Source organism: Zootermopsis nevadensis, unplaced genomic scaffold (assembly GCF_977971745.1).
Source record: "Zootermopsis nevadensis isolate Lab colony 2312 unplaced genomic scaffold, Znev_1.0 Znev_ptg000024l, whole genome shotgun sequence".
In the NCBI taxonomy this organism is placed as follows: domain Eukaryota; kingdom Metazoa; phylum Arthropoda; class Insecta; order Blattodea; family Termopsidae; genus Zootermopsis; species Zootermopsis nevadensis.
Genome location: NW_028259156.1, coordinates 13,121,246 through 13,141,694, shown reverse-complemented (window position 1 = coordinate 13,141,694; position 20,449 = coordinate 13,121,246). Strand labels below are relative to the sequence as shown.

Genomic DNA, 20,449 nt, shown 5'->3' with positions numbered 1-20,449 from the left:
ATTAAATTCGTGCTATTTTAATGTTAAAGCACCATTATTATATTTTTGTTGTTAAAAACATGGAATGCTGAGGTTTTATGATGTCAAAGTTAAAGACTGTTTCTTTCGAAAACTATTTCCGCTAAAGTAGGCCAAAGCCAACATATCCACATTCGAAGGATCGTAAATTAGCAAAAAAATTAATATTTATTGCAGATTAGTTAATTCTTATATCTCAATCAAAGTGAAAATGAAAGTTAAAGGTGGATATGTTATTTGTGACATGCCGATCATTACCAGTTTGTCATTATACACTGATTTCACATGAAGAGACTATAATTGAGATGTAGGCCTAGTGTGCATGGGCGAAATGAGAAATGAATAAAAAGTTTTAGTTTATTAGCCTGAAGAGGAGAGACTACTCGAACGATCTTACAATCATAGATCTATACATTTAAACAAGAGACGCTTGCTTCATTGCCGAAACAATGCTTCATTTTCTCTCATTAAAAAAGAAAAACGTTCACGCCTATGTAACTGGAAACAGTGATCAATTTAATCCTACATTTTAAAGCACAGTGTATGGCTTTTAAAGTGTAACAAGAAAAGCATGTTATATGTGTAAGACGTGACCTATCATTAAGTTCTTTCTTTAACATATACACACTGCTTTAAAGATGAGAGTAAAGTTTCTTTACAAGCAATGATATGCTAAGATATCAGATAAGATGTGGATAAAGCGGAAAGCAGATTAAAAGATGTACTTCAGGTACGTTTTGTTTAAACATTATTAAACGATTCGGACAAGGTCACGCGTTATTTTTCCTTTCGATCGAAATCCAGATATTCCTCTTGCTCATGCAGTTATCACCGAATTAAATTGCGTTATTCAGAAAATTTCACCAGTTTTCACAGCCAATGAAATTCCAATCCGGTTCATGTTTGTGCATGCTATACATTCACGAAAAGTACATATGAACACTAAAGTTCTATATTATTTATAGATGTCTATAGTTTTTGTTCAGAGCTGCCAACATCTGTTCCTAAGCAAACAAAAATTCTTTTTATTTCCTTACGTTTGCTCTTATTTATCATCGCTCTAAACCTCGCATGCTATGAAAAGTGTCCCATGCCTTTGTGCCCCCCCCCCTAAAAAAAACAAGCAAACTGAATCATTCAATGCTCAATAGCGAGAAAAAAATACAGCGTACGGGGCCCAAATGTCTAATTTTCAGAAACGTGAGATATTTTTAAAGCTGACAATCAGCCATACAGCAAGAGGAACATGATCTTCACTATAGGCCTAATCATTAATTATTTTGTTCCCATAGCCGGAAATAGGCTTCTAATCTTGTTTTGTGGTTGATCACAACAAGAATTCTTCTGATTGATTACCAAATAAAATAAAATGTAAGTAACTAAACTGACTACATCCCGCTGTCCTTCTCTGTCTTAAGTTGAAAGGCAAGTAGTATACTTCAATCACAATATCACGTCTCTGTAATGAACCCCTTTAGACCCAACAAGCAATGTGCCCGCTTGCTGAGTTCTGAGCTCGGGATAATGCTCTACAATTTACATACTGACCCATAGTAACGTATTCTTGTCCGCCGATCCCATCCAAAGTAAGTCAATAACCTCAACAACATAAGAAGTCTCCAAATTAGGAAGTTTCTCATCACGTAATTTTCTTCGTTATCCAATAACTTCCTCCTTTTAACATCTAATCTCGCCAGTACCATGTTCTTCAACATAATCGATGTTGTCTCAAAAGAAGTCTCACTGAAAACTTTACCTATCGAAACAAAACATGGGTTGGGATAAACACGTTTCTAGATGCACTACGGGCCTCACCACAAGATTATTAGCACTGCTGAGTGAATTAATTACACTGCAGTAGGACTGTGGCTACTAGACAGCAAGAGGATCTAACAAATTACAGTGTGTACAAGACTGGCAGAGGTTACTCACAGTCTCTTTGCAAGGTTTTACAGTGCGTGGATCTACTCTAACAAGCTGTTACCTTTATACTTTCTCCCTTCTGTGTAACGATCAGTGCTCAATAAAAGGCAGGTACAGGCCATCAAGATAGCGCGCAGAGAGGCCATGATTCCTGGAGAGGCTGGAGTGACTGCAAGGACGAAGCACCATCTGCCCAGCAGAGTCACACCCTGAACCACGGGTGTGCATACTAAATAATACGGTGCACCTGCGTATTTGACTAAAGTGAGGTATCTTCGTGTGTTATGTCACTATTGCAGAAACACCGTTATCGTCTTTTCTGGATTATGTGCTGAGATTTGAAGTTCTATAATGTCACCGATGCACCATTCTTCTCGGTGATTAAGATTTCCAACAGCGTTTCTTTGAAATGAATTATTCTAAAATACTAAATCTTGTTTTCACTTCCCATACTCCTATGTTTATTGAGACCTCAGATTTTGAAATCCTGAGGCAGAACGGTAAAACTAGGTTAACGACCACCTCCTCTCGAATCTCAGAGCGTAAGATGCGTCCCGCCCGACTGGAGCATGCCAAATCTTGTATTTATCCTTCGGCACTCCACACAGACGCCCATGAATCATTCAGCCCTCCCCCCCTCGAAGCGCATCTGTGTCTCTCTCCCTCTGCAGCCACACGATATTTTCTTATCTTTCCAAAATTGGAGCACATCCGGGTAGCGAACTTTCAAGACCTGAGTTCATTCTACACTTCTATTTATAGAAGACGCATACGAAAGATGTAACAATTTTAAATGTTGCAATGATGGCAGTTTGGACCACGAAAGATGGCCAACAAATTTGACATATAGTAACTATTTAATTATGATAATAATCATAACGATTATAATAATTATAATAATAACAATGTTATTTTTTCGCTTTTTTTTCATAGGTAAGGCGTCTGGCCTGTTTCGATACGTAACCGAGTGTGAAAGTGTAAATCCTTTAGATATTTCTTGGATACTCCTTGTACTGCACGGGAGGGGGTCATCCCATCACGCACATCACAAGGTCTCCAGTTACACAAAACAACATGACGCAAAAGCGGATGTAATCCCATTTCACAGCGGGATTCCATCTCGCGGTCTCGGTATTAGAGAGATCTAAAACATTACTTGGTCACAACTCTGCAATTATAATTTTATTTAAAAGGAGAGTCCTTCTTGAGAAGCTGAAAGCCAGTCAGATGGTTTATTTCATGTTTTCAAAATTTAATCCATTGAAGCACAAAGCCCATGTAAACATTATTCAAAAATTCAGTCCGTACTTCAAAGAAAACAAGGCGTCTCAATTACAAACAACTTGTTTATGCTTTTTAGAAGAATACTGGTGTTTTCCGATGTTGGTATTCTGGGCTGTAACGCCGTGTGGACTCATAGGTGCATACTGACGCTTCGGAGAATAGCCCTGAAGATGGATACATTATTTATTGTTGAGTCATAATAAAGTTAGTTCATGCAGCTTGTCGTATTCTTGGTCAGACTTGTCCATTTGTTAGAAACTGCATCTCTCGTTTCAGTCAAAAGCGTTCAATAAAAACTGTAAAAAGACGAAGAAACTGACTTGTATCTGCAGTAAATGTGTGCGTTACTGCCATACAGATTTTCACTTTTGCATTTAAATTTTCACGAAATGCGCTAACAACCTTTATCGTTGATACACACCGTCCTCATAAAATTTAAACTTTTTACATGCCCACTTACATAGGTTAGATTTTAATCATACACCATTGCAACATTTAAGAGGCAGAGAACTGTGTCTGAGGTTGCTCAAATAAATAATAAACTGACGCCATGTTATTGCTACCGAATAAACTGTGTAAAAACACGGGCTGCTGTATTCATAAAACTTACACAATTTGTTTTGTTCTTGTAGATGCTGTCATGATAAGGGTTGTGCCAGCATGTGGTTTGTAGTTCAGCCTACAATAAATCAGAACGACCACCAGAACTGCAGGTCACGTAACCATCAGCGCAATTGCAGAGGGCACATTAGGGATTTATGTATCTGAAATCGATAAATTGCTCACTGTTTTGCAAGAGGTCACGACGAAGCGCCTCTTAATAACACTTCATTATTGCTAACATCACGTTAGTTGCAATGTGCCAACTTTGGTTGCATTCAGTCATCCAGTCGACGACGAAATTAATGTTTCTCTTAACGTAGTTTGCGGGCTAATACTGTCTACAAGGAAAATTCAGACTTAAGTTTCTAAGCTTTTGGAATTTCACGCTTAGATGCTTCCATGTCTCATAAAATATACAAGGAGAAACACTCCCTTCCAGCACTAATCGTGATCTGTATTAATTATCATGTAATAAATTCTGCATATCTGGTCACAGGCTTTAGAATACGCTGGCAAATGACTGTTGAGAACAGCAGACTTACAACATAAGTTTTCAAAAGACTCTGTCCTGAGCCAGCTTAATACATTTCACACCATTACAATCACTTAAGATAATTTTATTTATGAATATGACTGTCTTCTATGTTGTTGCGCCGTGTAGTCTGGTAGTGTACCAAACTACACGGCGCAACAACCCAGAAGACGGCCATCTTCAGACTCACGGCCGTGAGAATCTTAAAACCCAATTTTATTTATAGTGTAATTAAGTTTTATATCTTAAGTTATGTAAATATACAACCGCACAGTCACTAAGCATATGGAACAGCTGAGAGTTTTGTTGCTTATCTGCAACGACAGCATTATGACTACGGCTAAGAAGCCAGAACAGACTTCCACTAAGTCATGGAGGACAGAAGAATAATACAATTATCAATTTTCACAGCGCGTTTCACGAGTTTATCTGCAATGTTTCATCCATAATAGTATACGAATTAAAATCTTATGGACTGTTGCCATATTCTACGTTTAAGGTAGAAAAAACCTTTAAGAAATCTGACACTTTTACGTACATAACAAGTTTTCTGCTTTCAGAAAACCGATCTGTTTCAAATGGTAAATGCAGACCCACGTACAAAACAGCATTATTAACAGGATCTTGTTTTTATGATAAACAACAGTAGTTCAGCGAAATAGTGAGTCGTAGAATGTTACTACTTCTAAGTAAGGGCGGATCTTTGTTATTTAAAATCCATCATTATATCACCCTTCATGAAACAAAAAGTGATTCGCTGATTGTGTTCTGACTGAGTGAGATTCTGGAACACTTAAATCACAGACAAACATTCTGAAACAGATGCTCTTTTTAAATCACTCTGAAGCACTGCTCAGTTCAGCTACCTCAGTTTCCTGGGTTTTTTTAGGAAATTAAATTCCTTAATACGAATAAGTTAAGTTAAAATCCCAGAACTGGGAATGACAGTCTTAGGAGACCTATCACCAGTATGTCTTCCTACAGGGCTGAAGACGACAAAGAAATACTGAGATCATTCGTGATTCGTTGACTGACTGTGAACGCTGTAGGATTTTAGGTTTCCATGGCGATAGAAATATAAATTATAGACGGTGGTCTTCGTGGTTTTGAGGTATTGCGTCTTAGATTATTTCGGTTTTATGGCAAAGTTTCGGAGAAATATATCGCCTGCATCTTCACGATAATCAGAAACGTCGGTAACCACCTGCAATATATTACCTCATCAGAACCCAGAAAACCACGATCCACGAAACAGTGCTGTGTATCTTCAACTGTAATCTGGGTTAAAAGCAGAATCCACTCTGTTCGAGACCGGTGCATGCAACAATTTAGGCCTAAGTAAAACATTTTTTTTGTAACTTTCACTCCCTCAAAGCTATTATTATTTCACTGCTTTCCTCTTGCATACGAAGTTAAAAATATTTATTAAATTTAAACTTGTGCGAAACGCGAAAAGTAAAGATTCCTTGGCATTTCGACCAAAGCAGGATTTACTAAATGCATTATGAATTAAAATTCACACAAATATTTTGCAATGACTTGCTTCCTCAAAAAAGAGGGTTATCTACCCACTTCTACCGGAAGATGCTAGTTCACAAAAGTGGTTATTATCTGTATGGAGCTGATCACATCTGCGATAAAATAATCTATTCAAATGCGCCAGCGACTCATAATCTCATAAATGAGATGCAGTTACCAAACAAGAATATTTACCATCCAGTTTTAAGACATTAACTACAGACCAAAACTTCACATACTTCTTTCTTATCATGAGGCTGGATTATCCACGATTTCATGTAACAAACATGGATAACTAGAATCGCTCATTACAAGTAAACTACGATCGGTTAGGACAAATATTAAAGGGGAGAGATATTTATGATGCTCGTATTGGTGGAGCTAGAGAAGAAAAAATAACGTATGCATGAACCCCAGAAATAGCGATTATTATTAATTTTTCTTGAGGTTATCATAAGCAACATAATTTCTGACGCTAGTATTAAGAGGCGATTCGGCGTCTTAGGGTGCCTAAGGCGGTTGAATCCAACGATTAACTAGTTTCACTATTAAAGGCTGCTCTGAGACACAAAGGGTTTTCCCCTTCTAAGAAAAAAATGGCTGTTGTGTTTATTTCCAAGAAAGCTAAAGGTACAATTTGGCTGCACGCGACAGAGACAAGCGACAGAGGCAGGCGACAGAATTGCGAGACCGAGACTGGTCGCTTCCTGTCTGCTCTCTGTACAATCGTATGAAGTACAATTACGAGCGCGAGACAAAGACAGGCGACAGAGACAAAGCACAGGAGACGGCTCTCGGACCAGTAGTGTCTCGCGACGGGCTCAGGCAGCACGTGTGTTGCTGAGTAAAATAATGGCAGAAATTAAATTTACTGGTGACCAAGATGAGCAATTGGTAGAATTAGTAGCAGAAAACCGACCACTGACCACTGACAGAAAGATCCTTCTTCACGTCTGGTTTTGAATATTGAACTCATAGGTTTTCTTTGTTTCTTTCGCAACAAATAACACAGCAACACATCATCATCATCATCATCTTCTTCTTCTTCTTCTTCTTCTTCTTCTTCTTCGAGTAACCTTTCTAGAAGCATTTTTGTACTCATTTTTCACTGAATATGTGCACGTATGTCTCAACAAAACAAAGAAAACAAACACTTTGCCGCATGTCTCGGCCGTCACCTCAAAAGTGTGTGGCGACAAGCTGCGATGTGTCCGTCTCCCGTCTCTGTCGCCTGCCTCGGTCGCTTGTCTCTGTCGCGTGCAGCCAAATTGTACCTTAAGAGTCGTTTGTTGAAAACTTGTAGGCCTCCTTCAGTTTTATATAACGTTTCTACAGTTTATAAAAAAGTATTACTTATGATTAAATTATCTACTTATATCAAAGTTTCACTCTTAACAACACAGATTTATTAAGTCGAAATACGCCATAAAAAATTACTTAACAGTGTTACACCTGTTGTTTGCTTACAAGTGCATATCTACTTCATCAGATCATGAGCGGTTAGGTTTACCGGATGCAAAATAATAAGTGTTTCCCCTTTTGACACCTAAAGACAATGGAATATGATAATAACAACTATCAACTTAAAACAAGTAACATCCAAAGCAAGGGAACTTTAAGCTATTTGTTATCAATGCCATCTGCTAATGCTTTCGCTCTGTAAAGATGTGGCAATAGAGAGAGGAAACTTATTGGGGAAGATGCTCTGGTTTTATTCGTGACCTCTCACCTATTCGTTCAATATACCACACCTCACCTTTCGCTGAATTTTGCTAAACTTGCTATGGATTCCATCCCCTCTACATTCCATCTAGCATCCAATGCTAAAGCCCTCCTTGAAAAATACTTTACCCTCTCTTCCTGAAGCTTCACTTAGAATGTCCTCTTCCATTCATTTTGTTTGTAAACGCATTTTACTAGAAGGCTATTCTTAAAATAAAACTTAGGAAATCAGCAATTCCTGACAAGTATAAAAGCTTTATAATTCTCTGCACAATTCATCAGACAGGCACACACATTCAAAGTGCAAACAACAAGGACTTGAGAAGGGATCATTCAAGTCAAACTAAGGTTTCCAGTAACAAACGTAACACTGTGGATAAACCTTCTTCAACGATGGCTCATAGCAAGGTACACACGTAAATAAATGGGCCAGCGTAAAATTTGTTTCTTTAGCTACATGCTGTCACAAAATGCAAGCAAGTAATAAAATTTTGAGTGGACTAGGACTACGGAAAAGAATTTCTTAAATAATTACAACAACAGTTCTCTATTCATTGTAACTGTAATTGTAAAATTAAGGCTGTGAAGATCGTCCTGTGGTGAAGAAAGTGCAGTTTTGTTTCAAAACACGGCATTTGTGAAGAACTAACTTCCTTTCTCGAAAGCTTTCACTGTCCTCAAGAAGAAACAATGCAGAATTCTCGGTTCACTGGAATAATGCGCCTCCTGTCTGAATGTGTAACAACTACTGCATTTCATTAAATTTCTCACGAAAATACTTCACAATAACAGACTCTGTACTCACTAAAGTGGTTAATTTGAGTTGTTTTCTCTCTTTATTTCAGATAACATATGCTGTTTTTTTGGTAGCAGTTATTACTGCTGTTGACATGGTCTGTGCGGGACAACTTGGAGGACCAAGTTTCGGGGGTGGAGGATATAGTGGCAGGCCATCGTCCTCATATGGCGCACCGGGTTTCGGTGGTTACAGCGGAGGTGGTGGCAGTTTTGGGGGCGGCGCCGGAGGTTATGACGGAGGACAGGTGTGGTGTAAAACACAAACTTCCAATTTTATGTTACTAAGAGGGCCTAGTTAATCAATGCACAGCTTTCAGACAGCTACCAAACTAATTGCATGGATCAAAGTTGTTTTAGAAAAGTTCAAATTCCACTGCCCTTTAAAACCTTCCTCATGAGAAGGAATTTAGCTTGTACATGCAGTTCTATAATTTCCCACAAAACCTTGATTGACGCACAAGGAGTTAACATTGACGATGATAAGATAAGGTGCACAAATCTTCCGTTCAGTTCTGATCAATCGTCATAAAAACTCGTTCAAAGTAGAATGGATTAGGAGTAACGCTACAGACAATTTATCCTGGAGTACGGCTTAAGATATTCCATTCCCGGCTGAGTTACCAGCTATTCTGATCGGGGATTTCGTTGTTTTCATCAGTCTCTCCAGGGCAAATCCCAGAGTAATAATTTAAATCTTGTCACCGCCACGTTCTTTCAAATCCTTGCCTGTCTCATTCGAATTTATACGCCTCTACAATTTCGGCAGGTAAGGCAACTTTTATCAATAACTTTAACAAGTTTATAATGATAATTAAACTGTTTAGTGAACACATTAATAACTGCGAAGATTTCTGTCTTCTGGGTTCTTGCGCTGTGTAGTATGAATCGCCCTGATGACGGAGGCAGTATGACCTCAGAAACGCTGGTAAACATCGACCAGACTACACAGCGCAACAACCCAGAAGACAGAAATCGTCATACTCACCGCTGTGAAAATCTCAAATCTTACATTAATAACTGCCATTGTATAACATGTGACTACGTTTCTGCTTCGCACAGCCAACGCCATATAACTTTCAGTACGCGGTAAGAGACGCTGCTAGTGGCAACGACTATAAGCAACAGGAGAGCAGCGACGGACGAACTGTGCAGGGCGAATACCGCGTGCTGCTACCCGACGGTCGCAATCAGATAGTCAAGTACAGAGCTGATGACGCCACCGGCTTCAACGCCGACGTCCAGTACGAAGGTCAGGCATCGTTTCCATCGGGAGGCGGTGGCTTCGGAGGCGGCCACGGAGCTTTTGGTGGACGTGGTGGTGGTGGTGGTGGTTCAAATGCGTACCTTCCACCCGGGTACAAGAAATAGCCATGCCTTCGTAATCGATCACTGCTTAATGCAAACTACATTATAGGCCTATAAATAAGCTTCCAATACGACAAGGTAATTGAGTTGATTAACTTAACAAAGCGATACTTTGTAAAAACGGGTACAATGGTCAGATAAAGCTATGCCTTCTCTTATAGATGAAAATAATGTGATCTCTGGTAACTTAACTTTTACGTTTACGTTACATTGCGTGGCTGATATCGTTCATAAACCTTAACTTTAATTGTTTTATTTCTTAGCGTAGAAGTCAAATTATTAATAATGTGATATATCGTTTAATGAGCGTGTGTGTAATAGACAGAGTTGAAAGCATGTATGTTATAATAATATATACATATTATAAATCTTGTATTGCCTAATATGTGAAAATAAAAAAAAATGTCATCAGCTACAAACCTAAAAACGTATTCACTTGTATTATTATGTTTTGAGACCGATGTTTGTACTCATACGTTCACAACGAAAAGCTTATATATTTCTGTCTCCACTCATATTTTTCCTTCCATATATAAATAATACGAACATGGCAGCCGTGTGAATTTCTGACATGAAAACGAAATTTGCGTCACTAATTAAAGTAAATGAAATGTGTTGTCGCATCTTTGTTAACTATAAAGCCATCACTGCTATTTCGTTTTATATAAATAGATAATCTTTGAGTTTGACATGAGATGATTTGTCTGAAGATATGTCATATACTTCACATTTTTATAAAACATTCTTTTAAATTATTAAACTTACAAACATTGACGTGGCACGAAAATTTGGACTTGTGTGATAAACGTGATGTAGTGGGAATTTGTAACAATGAAAGCGTGTACATAATTGGGTTACAAAATTGCACAGTATTTCGTGTTGGTCTTCTACGCAGATTGAAATATCCCAAGGAAAGCAAGCATCACAGTTCTTTTACTGTAATCTCCTGTTTGTAAACCTACTTCGCGATAGCCTATGAACACTATTATCACCATCTTCTATTGTTCCTAAACTTGTTTCTGGTCTAATGATCACCCATGTTTGGCTTTCGTTTTCGAGGTGCTGTTTCCGCCTAATTCTACATCTATATGAACCGATTTTTTTTTATTTAAATAGCTATCATTACCATCACTTGTCTTCATGTAACTCATGGCCACTTAAACCATGTCAAAACCTGTATCTGCTTGTTTGTAATCTTGTGCAATCAATTGTTTCCAATGCCACATTTTCAATCCCGGTCAGCAGAGAATAAACCAAGCACATAACTTTCGCGTTTTCTTTATAATCTCACTGCAGAACTCCGGAAGTGAGGTCATATTCTGTATCATAATTAAAGTAAAGAAACAGAGTTTAACCTCAGTACATGATTATCGAAACTTCCTCTGCAAATCAAACAAAAGAGAAATTCAATCAGCATGAAAATAATTATAAGCAATTACCTCTGAAAGCGTAAGATTCATGGGAAAGAGACTGAGAAATATTTAGTGAGTTACACTTCACATATGAGCAGAGACGTATGCAAGTTTCATCTCAGGTACCTATTGCCTATCTTAGACAGAATTTGAATAGTTCAAAATCTTTCAGTAACAAATCTCAGTATAAAATTTCATGAAAATACGTTCAGCAGTTTTCGAGTCGTTACATGCAACTAAACGGAAAGGTAAACATTGGGAAGATAAAGCACATTTTGAAACTTCTCGTTGCCAAAGCGCCCAGAGAGAGAATGTGCATCCGTTCTTAGAGCGATATTCGACCTTGGACCTGTCAAATACGGAGGATTCCAGAGGACCAAGGCTTTTCGTGGCTTTCTAAAAATTATGTAAAAAATATACTAATGAAACAGTGACCTGTCTTGGGGCAAGGTAAATTATATAATTTCTCATGGTTACAAATCTGGCTTTGGAAAGTAAATTAAACATAGTTCTGAAATATGACACATATTTATAAACTTACAGCCAATTCTTTTTTAAGATTTCAAAACGCAGATAATAAATTGCACACTTTGACGAAATATCTTTATTTTTGTTTTTTAGATTTAAACACATCAAGCAAGCTCAATTAAAGCATGAACTACCTCTGTGCGTTGAGTTGAATATCTTCATTCACAGTGGCGGCTAGTGAGATACATCAATGTTGGGGCACTACTACAACTAAACGGAAAATAACATTTCCAAATTCAGTGGAGTTTAATATCGTCAAATGCATGTATCAAAGATTCCAGCGTCGATGTGACGCTGATATTAAGAATTTTAAGTAATTTCAACAACTCGTATCTGCTGTTAGCATTTGTATCAGAATTCCTATCCTGGAACATTTATGAATATTAATATGGATCTTAATTAAATATGAAGAGTAGCAAAACACATATTTTTACTGGATAAAAATATGTAAAATGCGTAGCCCCTTCCCACTACCCGCGCCAACAAACCAGCCTCTCAACGAGGGCATTTCCTCGTTAGCGGGGTAGCATAACAACAAGGCTGAAACTGTAAGTGTATTCTATGTCACGTTTTGGGCACCGTAAACCTCGAATTAGAGACATTATGTAAATGGTTTATCAGGTCATCTATATACTACATAGACGCCAATGTATAAGAGTGAAGAGCGAACTATGAGAATATTTCAGTTTGCATTGTGTCGCCACAGAGTGACTGCTGCTTAAACTAAGAGAACTTTCATTTATTGCTGAAAACTGCTACCATTGGAAGTTATGCGAACTACTTCATAAAAACAGGCCAGTATGTAATGCATTTCTTAACCTAGATACAACAACAGGCGCTTCAATAAACTGTGTTCGGAAACCAAAAGTGAATAAAGCCTGAAAGATTTTACAAGAGAAATCTCCCTGATGACGGAGGCAGTATGACCTCTGAAACGTTGGTTAACATCGACCAGACTACACGGTGCAACAACCCAGAAGACAGAAATCTTCATACTCACCGCTGCGAAAACCTCAAATTATACATTCCTTATTATTTTAGATGTATTTTGGATAACACATTATAGCCACTGATGTAATGACACCGATCTCCATGTTAAATTACACAGACAGAGCTTTAACACACAACGGTCCAATGAGTTGCCCTGAGGACATGATAATTAAATTCTAAAGGGCCCTGACATGAAATACGCAATGTATACTTAAGTATGGTTCATCTTTTTGAGTTCTATTATATATCTAACAAAACTGCGGTTTCACAATCAGTTCAGAATTATTTGTATCACAATTCATATATTAGAAAGAATTAATCATAACCAACAACCGCATTTAAAAATTTCATTAATAATTTCATAATCACTTTCTACTGAACTAGATTTAGAAGATAACGAATCGGAAGTTAATTTTTACTTATAAAATGTTTCATAATTATAAACTTGGATACGTATAAGTTTTATTTATATTAATATTTAATTAAATTTGGCTGTATGAATCTCGTAGTAATAGTGTTATATGCACAGGATGTGACTTGAATGGAAGATACAAGAAAAGAATAGAGGAACTGCAGAATTACGCGGCGAAAACCACGATGCCAGAACAAACGCTTCAGTCGTATTAACGCTGTTGCGTAAATTCTTGGGCGTGATCATGCAGAAAATAGCATTCTTGGCAAATTTACTGGGGAGAAAATACATCAAACTCATCCAAGAAGAAATATGTAACGTACTCCTATTTGCGTGAAAAGGAAAGTTTCTATGACAGTGCAGATCACATGCTCTGGAACGTAAGAGGAGAAACTGGTGAGAACCAACGGTAAGAGCATTTCAAAACTGAATACATCTAATTCTATAAACGTACTTCAGCACGGATATTTATACACACGTAATTAACAATAAGCTTATTTCATGTTCTTCTCAAGTTTTATGAGAGTGGCTGTTTCATTACTGCAGTAATAATGTTGTACCTATCGGCATGACAACAAATCGTTCGTGTTTGTTTCATTGTTTGTTTGTGGACTTAGACGAGCGTAAGCTATTTGCGCTTATATATCGTCGAAGGAAAATAAAATCCGACAATGTCACAAAACCGGTATACTTCACCTGCGGGAAAATGTGCATAGAGCGTTGTAGTTTATTGAAAGTAAAAGTCAAAATAACAATAGGATCATAAATATGAAAACGGGAACATTCAAATCATATAATATAATACATCTTCGACAATCGGAAAGTCTTTATATGACTGCAGTATAAGCTTGTTTAAATTTATCACTGAACCCATGAGAGAAGTTTAACTCTTAGGTTCTGTAAGAACACTGTATCAACGAAAAAGTAATCAGAAATAGGTTATTTTTAAGCACAAATGACTCTGTATTTCGAAGAATTAAATAAATAGTCTTTCTGCTCTTGACTTATGGTAGAAAAGGGTAAGATGGCCACGTAAACAATAATTAATATAATAATAAGCTGTAATTAATAAAAGATTCAATTATTATGCAACTTAATAATTACTTCAATTAATAATAATTCAATTCAAGGTAGAAAGTGAATACAATAAAACTATGTAAACGACGGTTTGCAACAAATTCTACGACGCACTATCCCAATCTGTCATCATAGAGTAGAAGTTCTTACTTAGACACACTTTACCGAGCGAAAAAGGAAAATTGGAGGGCAGCTGGCACCAAGAGCAGAGGCCAACGCTCTTGGTGATAATATACAGTTTAGGGCCGTGTCCCTCTGCTGCCAGCTACTACTACAACCTACCGTAAGAGCATCTGGCCCGTCTACTCTGCAATTTTTGTGTCGTCAATCACCTGTCCTACTGTGGAAGACTTGCATCCGCCTACACAGCCAGATGATCAGCGCATGGATCAAACACATATTCTGCTCTGTGGGAAACATATCGTACCTCAGTAAGCACCTAAATAATTCGCACCAAAACGCCCAATCTACACTGCAATTTTAATTTAACGCGTGACCTTTGATGTGCAATCAATTGGAATAATCAACCCCATGCTACATTATTGTCTAGTTTATTTTATAAATAAGCTGCGTTTATTTCAGACCAAAAATATCGTGTTACCTGTTCCAAGAATTTTGGTTTTGTTTTGTTACCTTTGAACCAGCGACACCGATGTAATGTATTCATATCTTTTGATTCACTAGCAAAGATGAGAGTAAATTGACTTTAAACAGATTCCAAAGTGTGTGGACTACTTCAGGACACGGCCATAACGGAAGGCGTTTATTGACTAGGTCACCGACTATCAGCTTCTCCCACTTACGCTTAGGCCTCCCTTTATATTTTCCGACTAAAATTCTGTGTGCATTTTTCACATCTCAAAAAAATGCTTACATCCCCTTATGTCTTATCCTCCCTGATATAATTACCCTAAAATATTCAGAAATGAATAACATTTTATTCCCATTATTATGCAAATTTCTTCATCCTCTTTTCACTTCCTTGGGTCCCAGTGCTCTTATCATTAAGTTCTTCAACACTCTTTTTGTCTCTAACTTAGGATGAAGAGATCAAATTTTATATCCATGTAACTAACATATACGACAATGATGTTGAATATTTTATTCTTTATTTTTTATAAGAGTCTGGGATCAAAAATATATTGAAGTGAATAGTAGCATTAAATATCGGAATTTGATATGATCATAACCTATTCATAAGATAATATGCGGTAGCAGATTGGTAGCAGTTTTCCATGTAGACCTCCCTGACAGAATTAATTCGAACAGTCAAATGGGCGGTAAATAGCATTGAAGTCAGAAGAGATGATTTGCAAATACAAAGGCAGGTCTGATGTGGTAGAGGATTCAAAAGTAGGCTTCACTCAGCAGGATACGATACAAATACTGACTGCCTCTTTCAACTGCAACTCAGTCTATGCCAAGGTCCTCGGGACAGCCCTACCATCTCTGGTTCGACTCTGCTCGTGTAAAGTCATCTACTGTCAGCACGATTTCTTGTAGGTATGTGTGAAAAGGTTACCCACCTCTTCGCCTGTAACTATGACACAACTCTTAGTTTCCTGTTAATGGCGTCTTCTTTGCCGGTTTCCACATGATACGACAACACCGCGCTTTTAAATTATACCTAAAGGTTACTACTATATAATATGCGAGACTCTCAAATGTAGTCTAAAACCAACGGCTACAAAGACTGCCGAATGCAATGAAGCTCCGATAACTCTGTTACTTCACTGACATAGATTTCTTATTAAGAAGCTAATATTCATTCAGCTAGTCTATAAATTCCCGACCCCTTATATCCTCACATTCTATTCCATTAATATCTATTTTAATAATATCCTCCTATCTACGTCTAGGTCTGCCAAGTGTTATCTTTCCTTCAGGTAAGCATAAACATTTTTCACCTTCCCTCATCATTATCTTCATATCTTACGTGTGATGACAGAATCATGTACATAATAATTAACATTTATGAATAATGATTAACGTAATAAGCAGATACACTATAGCTGCTGGAAACGTTATTAAATAATGTCGCATTATATAATTAGTGAGCAGAACATAAATGAATTAGTTTTAAAAACATTATATGTGTTTTGGTTGTGTTAATATTCATTGAAAGTTATTGTGTTCGGTTGTGCTGTAACTAATGCACTTTCACGACATCGGAGTTCAAAAGTTCATGGTCGCTGAAGAGAAGTAGATGTGATTTGCATCGACGGTAATAAATTACTCGATTCAGGTGCCTTGAAAGAGTCGGTAACTCGCTCGCCCCGCGACCCGCGTGCTGCTGTTCTCAATGCTCCGAAGTCCGATCTGAAAATTCATCACGAAAGGGTCCACACACGAAAGTACAATTTGAACATCGTACAATTCAGGACAGTGCATAATGAGGGACTTTGTGATTTACACAGGTTATCTGTTATTGTCAGGGAAGTGAATTATAGGGGGTCATGATGGGTTGGACACGTGATTAGGAAGGGATGCACAAAAGTTTGGTGGGGAAATCGAAACGAGATGGGAGTTTAACATTCAGACGAAATTCAGGGAGGTTACGTTTTGGACATTGGAGGTGAATGGCGCTGGCTTAGATTCGAGTCCATTGGCGGAGTGCTGAACCTCCAAACTCATCTATCACAGCGTTTATTACGTAAGTTACGTGTTTATGATGTGAAAAGATGCCCTCTTATTTTTAATGATACCATATTAACGTTCCCAGGCCTATTATTTTATGTAATGTTTCTATGTGTAGCGTAAATTAAGCAGTACTTATGTTTTAACATTACGTTTCTTACTTCAATAACGTTCTGTCGAGAATGCCATTTTGAATTGGGGGACCGCTTCTGTATTACATGTGCACTTGAAGGAATTCTGTTTATATGCTAATTCGATTGGAGGTAAAACTATGGAAATTCTCAAATTTATCTATCTACCCTTATTTAAATACTAGCTTTATATGATAACTTTACAATTATGAAACTTGAATGGACAAATACATAGGATTCTTCCGTACGTTTTGCGGGTTTTGACATAATTACAAAAAAACCACGAAGCAGAATCGCTCTTAAGAAGCTAACAGTCGCCCACCCTGTCAGAAGTTCCCCGTTCCTACCAAGTTCACTGGGCAGTATCCTGAGCTAGATGAATCCAGCCCACAATGTCAAACAAATTTCTCTAACATTCATTTTGTTACTAACTTCACATCTGCTTCCATGCCTCCCTACTGGCCTCTTCTACTTACGTTTTCCGAATAAATTTTGTATGTATTTCTCACTTTATCCATGTGTGCTACATGCCCAGCGTATTTCGTCCTCGCTAATTTGATCACTGTAATATTTGGTGAAGATTTCAAATCACGATCTTCCTCAATATGCAATTTTTTGCAGTCTCCCGGTACTTTATATTTCTAACGTACAAACAATCCCCTCAGCACCCTAGCCTCAAGTTCCCTGAATCTGTGCTGACATATGCTGACATCAGAGAAAACCACTGACAAGTCTGGTCGTGTTATTCTGTATACTGAAGGAAACTATCGTATTATCATGCTGCCTCCGTTCTGAAGATGATGAAAACTGTGTGTGATGGCAGATAAACGTTAAATTATTCTCAGCAACCCGGGCCTTCGAAAACTCTTATCGATTGTTACATCTGCTATGCCATCCATTGTTCTGTTCGTCATTCATTTCAGCATAACACTGCAATATTACATTAACAATGCTGTTGTATTGGGTACGGCACGTTTCAGCAAAGCGTTTCAAGCGGAACAAATTTTGACGCAACCTTCTCCAGTCGAGTCAATTGAAGTTCGATTACGTACATATTAAATAGCATATTATATCGCCTGGATCGGATTCAAAGCACCGACACCGATAGACTATTTTTAAGCTGTTGTATCAGCGGATATAAACACCAGACTTCTCAATTATGCGACGATCTCAAAACTGAGAAATTATCGGTCAGTAGAATTCGTCCACAGACCAATTAGTAATTTTCTTAAGTCAATCGATGAAAACGGTGGGAAAACACTTCACAATTAGAAATTCATACAAGGAAACGAGGAGGAAAGCGACCCCTTTACGTAGATCGGAGGATACTTTCAAAACACGTCTTGAGGAACAATAATGTTGGGGCGTGCTTCGAGACTAACATGTTTCAGAATGCAATTAAACTGCGAGCTGTTGTTATCATGATAATTAACCAGTCTGTACTACAAGAGGCGGATAATTTCTTGATAAGCAGAGTTATCACCTGTAGTTCTTCACGGAAATAATCAGGCCATACCTAGAATGCCTCACTGCCGATGAGGATTTAATAACAAAATGAAAAAAATATTCTCGTGACGTGCAAAGAACGGGTAGCTCAAGATATGGTACAGTACTGGCCATTTATTATAAAAGACATGAAACATACATTGTGCGATATATAGTTAGTTAACTTATCCAATACAAAAGCCATAAACTTTCATTGTATTTCACTTTAATTAAACGACCGGTGTGACCTTATTTCTTATTCTACGCGTAACCATGCACAGTTTATAAAAGCGGGTCACGAAGGATGTAGACATTTTTCATGTTTTAGGTTCTGTTATTGTAATAAATTTTGATACACTTTACGTCATCTTATACGCAGAGAATCGTTTCTTTGGTTCTATGCATAATGCAAATCGTGAGTGAATATCTCGTGCTATCTCCAAAAAGCATTACATAATATGGGGCAAACGCAGGTGACTATTAACTACATCTACACGATTCATAATCCTGTAGCACGAAATTTTTTATTCTCTCAATTTGATATGTTTCACTAGCTTAATATAAACTGTACTGTAATAAAAAGCAATGATAAGTTCTAGGCCGAAAATATAACGTGATTGTAAAAAGTCTGTAATTACCTGACACGAAATTTACAAGAAAATCCTACTGAAATTCTAAAATTTCAAGCACCAAATCTAGAAGTCAGTGTCCTCTTTGTCATCACTCGATTTGTCACAACATTAAACGCGGCAAAAGAGACACAAGGATACGTTTTAACGATCAACACAAAATATTTATATATATATATTTATTCTTCAAGTCTATACACAAACCATTTTAAATATTAATGTTAAAAATTAAAATTGATATAAATATTCTGCGCTATTCATCGTTTCCTCGATGTTACAATTTTGCGCTATATATTACAACATGTTTCGATGTCTCAGCATCATCTTCAGGTTTTTATTTTTTAAAACTATTCTATATTTTTTAATGCGCAGAATATTTATATCAATTTTAATTTTTAACATCAATATTTAAAATGGTTTGTGTATAGACTTGAAGAATAAATATATATATGAATTATAAACACAAACATGACGCATCTAAACTATAAACAAAATATTTAGTTGGTAAAATCAGTATGAAATACGACGAAGAGGTATGTTGTAAAACAGCTATTTTCCCGCATTTATTAGAATGACTATAACACAACGGTAATTTCATAATGCGGAACAGCATAAACTATTGCGTCCATTCTGCGGGTCCAGGGACCGCAATCTAGAAACAGGATGCAGATCGCGTGGCATAAATGCAATCAGTAGACACTCAAGATGGACAGTCGTAACTGAAAAGCATCTTTCTTCATATGAACCATACATTTAACAGTTCGATGGTTCATGTATTGTCAGGTGAGTAATTTCGCGCAAACATGCATTGTACCATCACACGAGCAAGCAGGCAGAATACCTGTTTGGCAGGCCGTGAATCAGGGATGCTGTAGAATTCAAAGGCTCAGATCCATAATCACTCCCTTTTTGCAATTTACGATCTATAGTATGAAGTTAACTGGAATTAATCGCCAGCTATCATTCTTCTTGGTGTAGATAATTGGTATACCACATCTACATCAAATGTCCAAAGCCATACACTGGCATTCAATGTTCTTGTACAACATTATTATTACAGCTTCCCCGAGAAATAAATAAATGTTTTCAAGAGTCAAGTGAAAAAAGATTATATTTAACTTGGCAATTTTCACACTGTGGTTTACATTACGTCATTGCAATGAAACTATTGGCTTCCTTCCTAGGTACGTGTTATGCGGTAGATTTTTCGTTCCTGAAATTGCGTGACCGTGTTAATGTATAGAGACATGTTATTAGAATAAATCTAGACCAGTGTTTAATCATCAAAACTGTTTCACATACAAAATGCAATTCTACAAAAGACTGAGTGATAGAACAAATATCTTTGTTAATAAAAGACTTACTCTGCCCTCTAAATCACATAC

The 20,449-nt window shown here is 37.2% G+C and overlaps 2 protein-coding genes across 2 annotated transcripts in view; one reads left to right on the top strand and one right to left on the bottom strand.

Annotated features, from left to right (window-relative positions):
* The window catches only part of LOC110835466 (uncharacterized), a 224,769-nt gene that overhangs the window by 60,632 nt on the left and 143,688 nt on the right, over positions 1–20,449 (bottom strand). The window lies entirely within an intron of this gene.
* Positions 7,876–10,194, top strand: LOC110835478 (uncharacterized). Its single transcript, XM_022075713.2, has 3 exons — positions 7,876–8,008; positions 8,446–8,643; positions 9,458–10,194. Exons 1-3 carry the CDS (start codon positions 7,994–7,996, stop codon positions 9,764–9,766), a joined length of 522 nt encoding a protein of 173 aa, XP_021931405.1. The 5' UTR covers positions 7,876–7,993; the 3' UTR covers positions 9,767–10,194.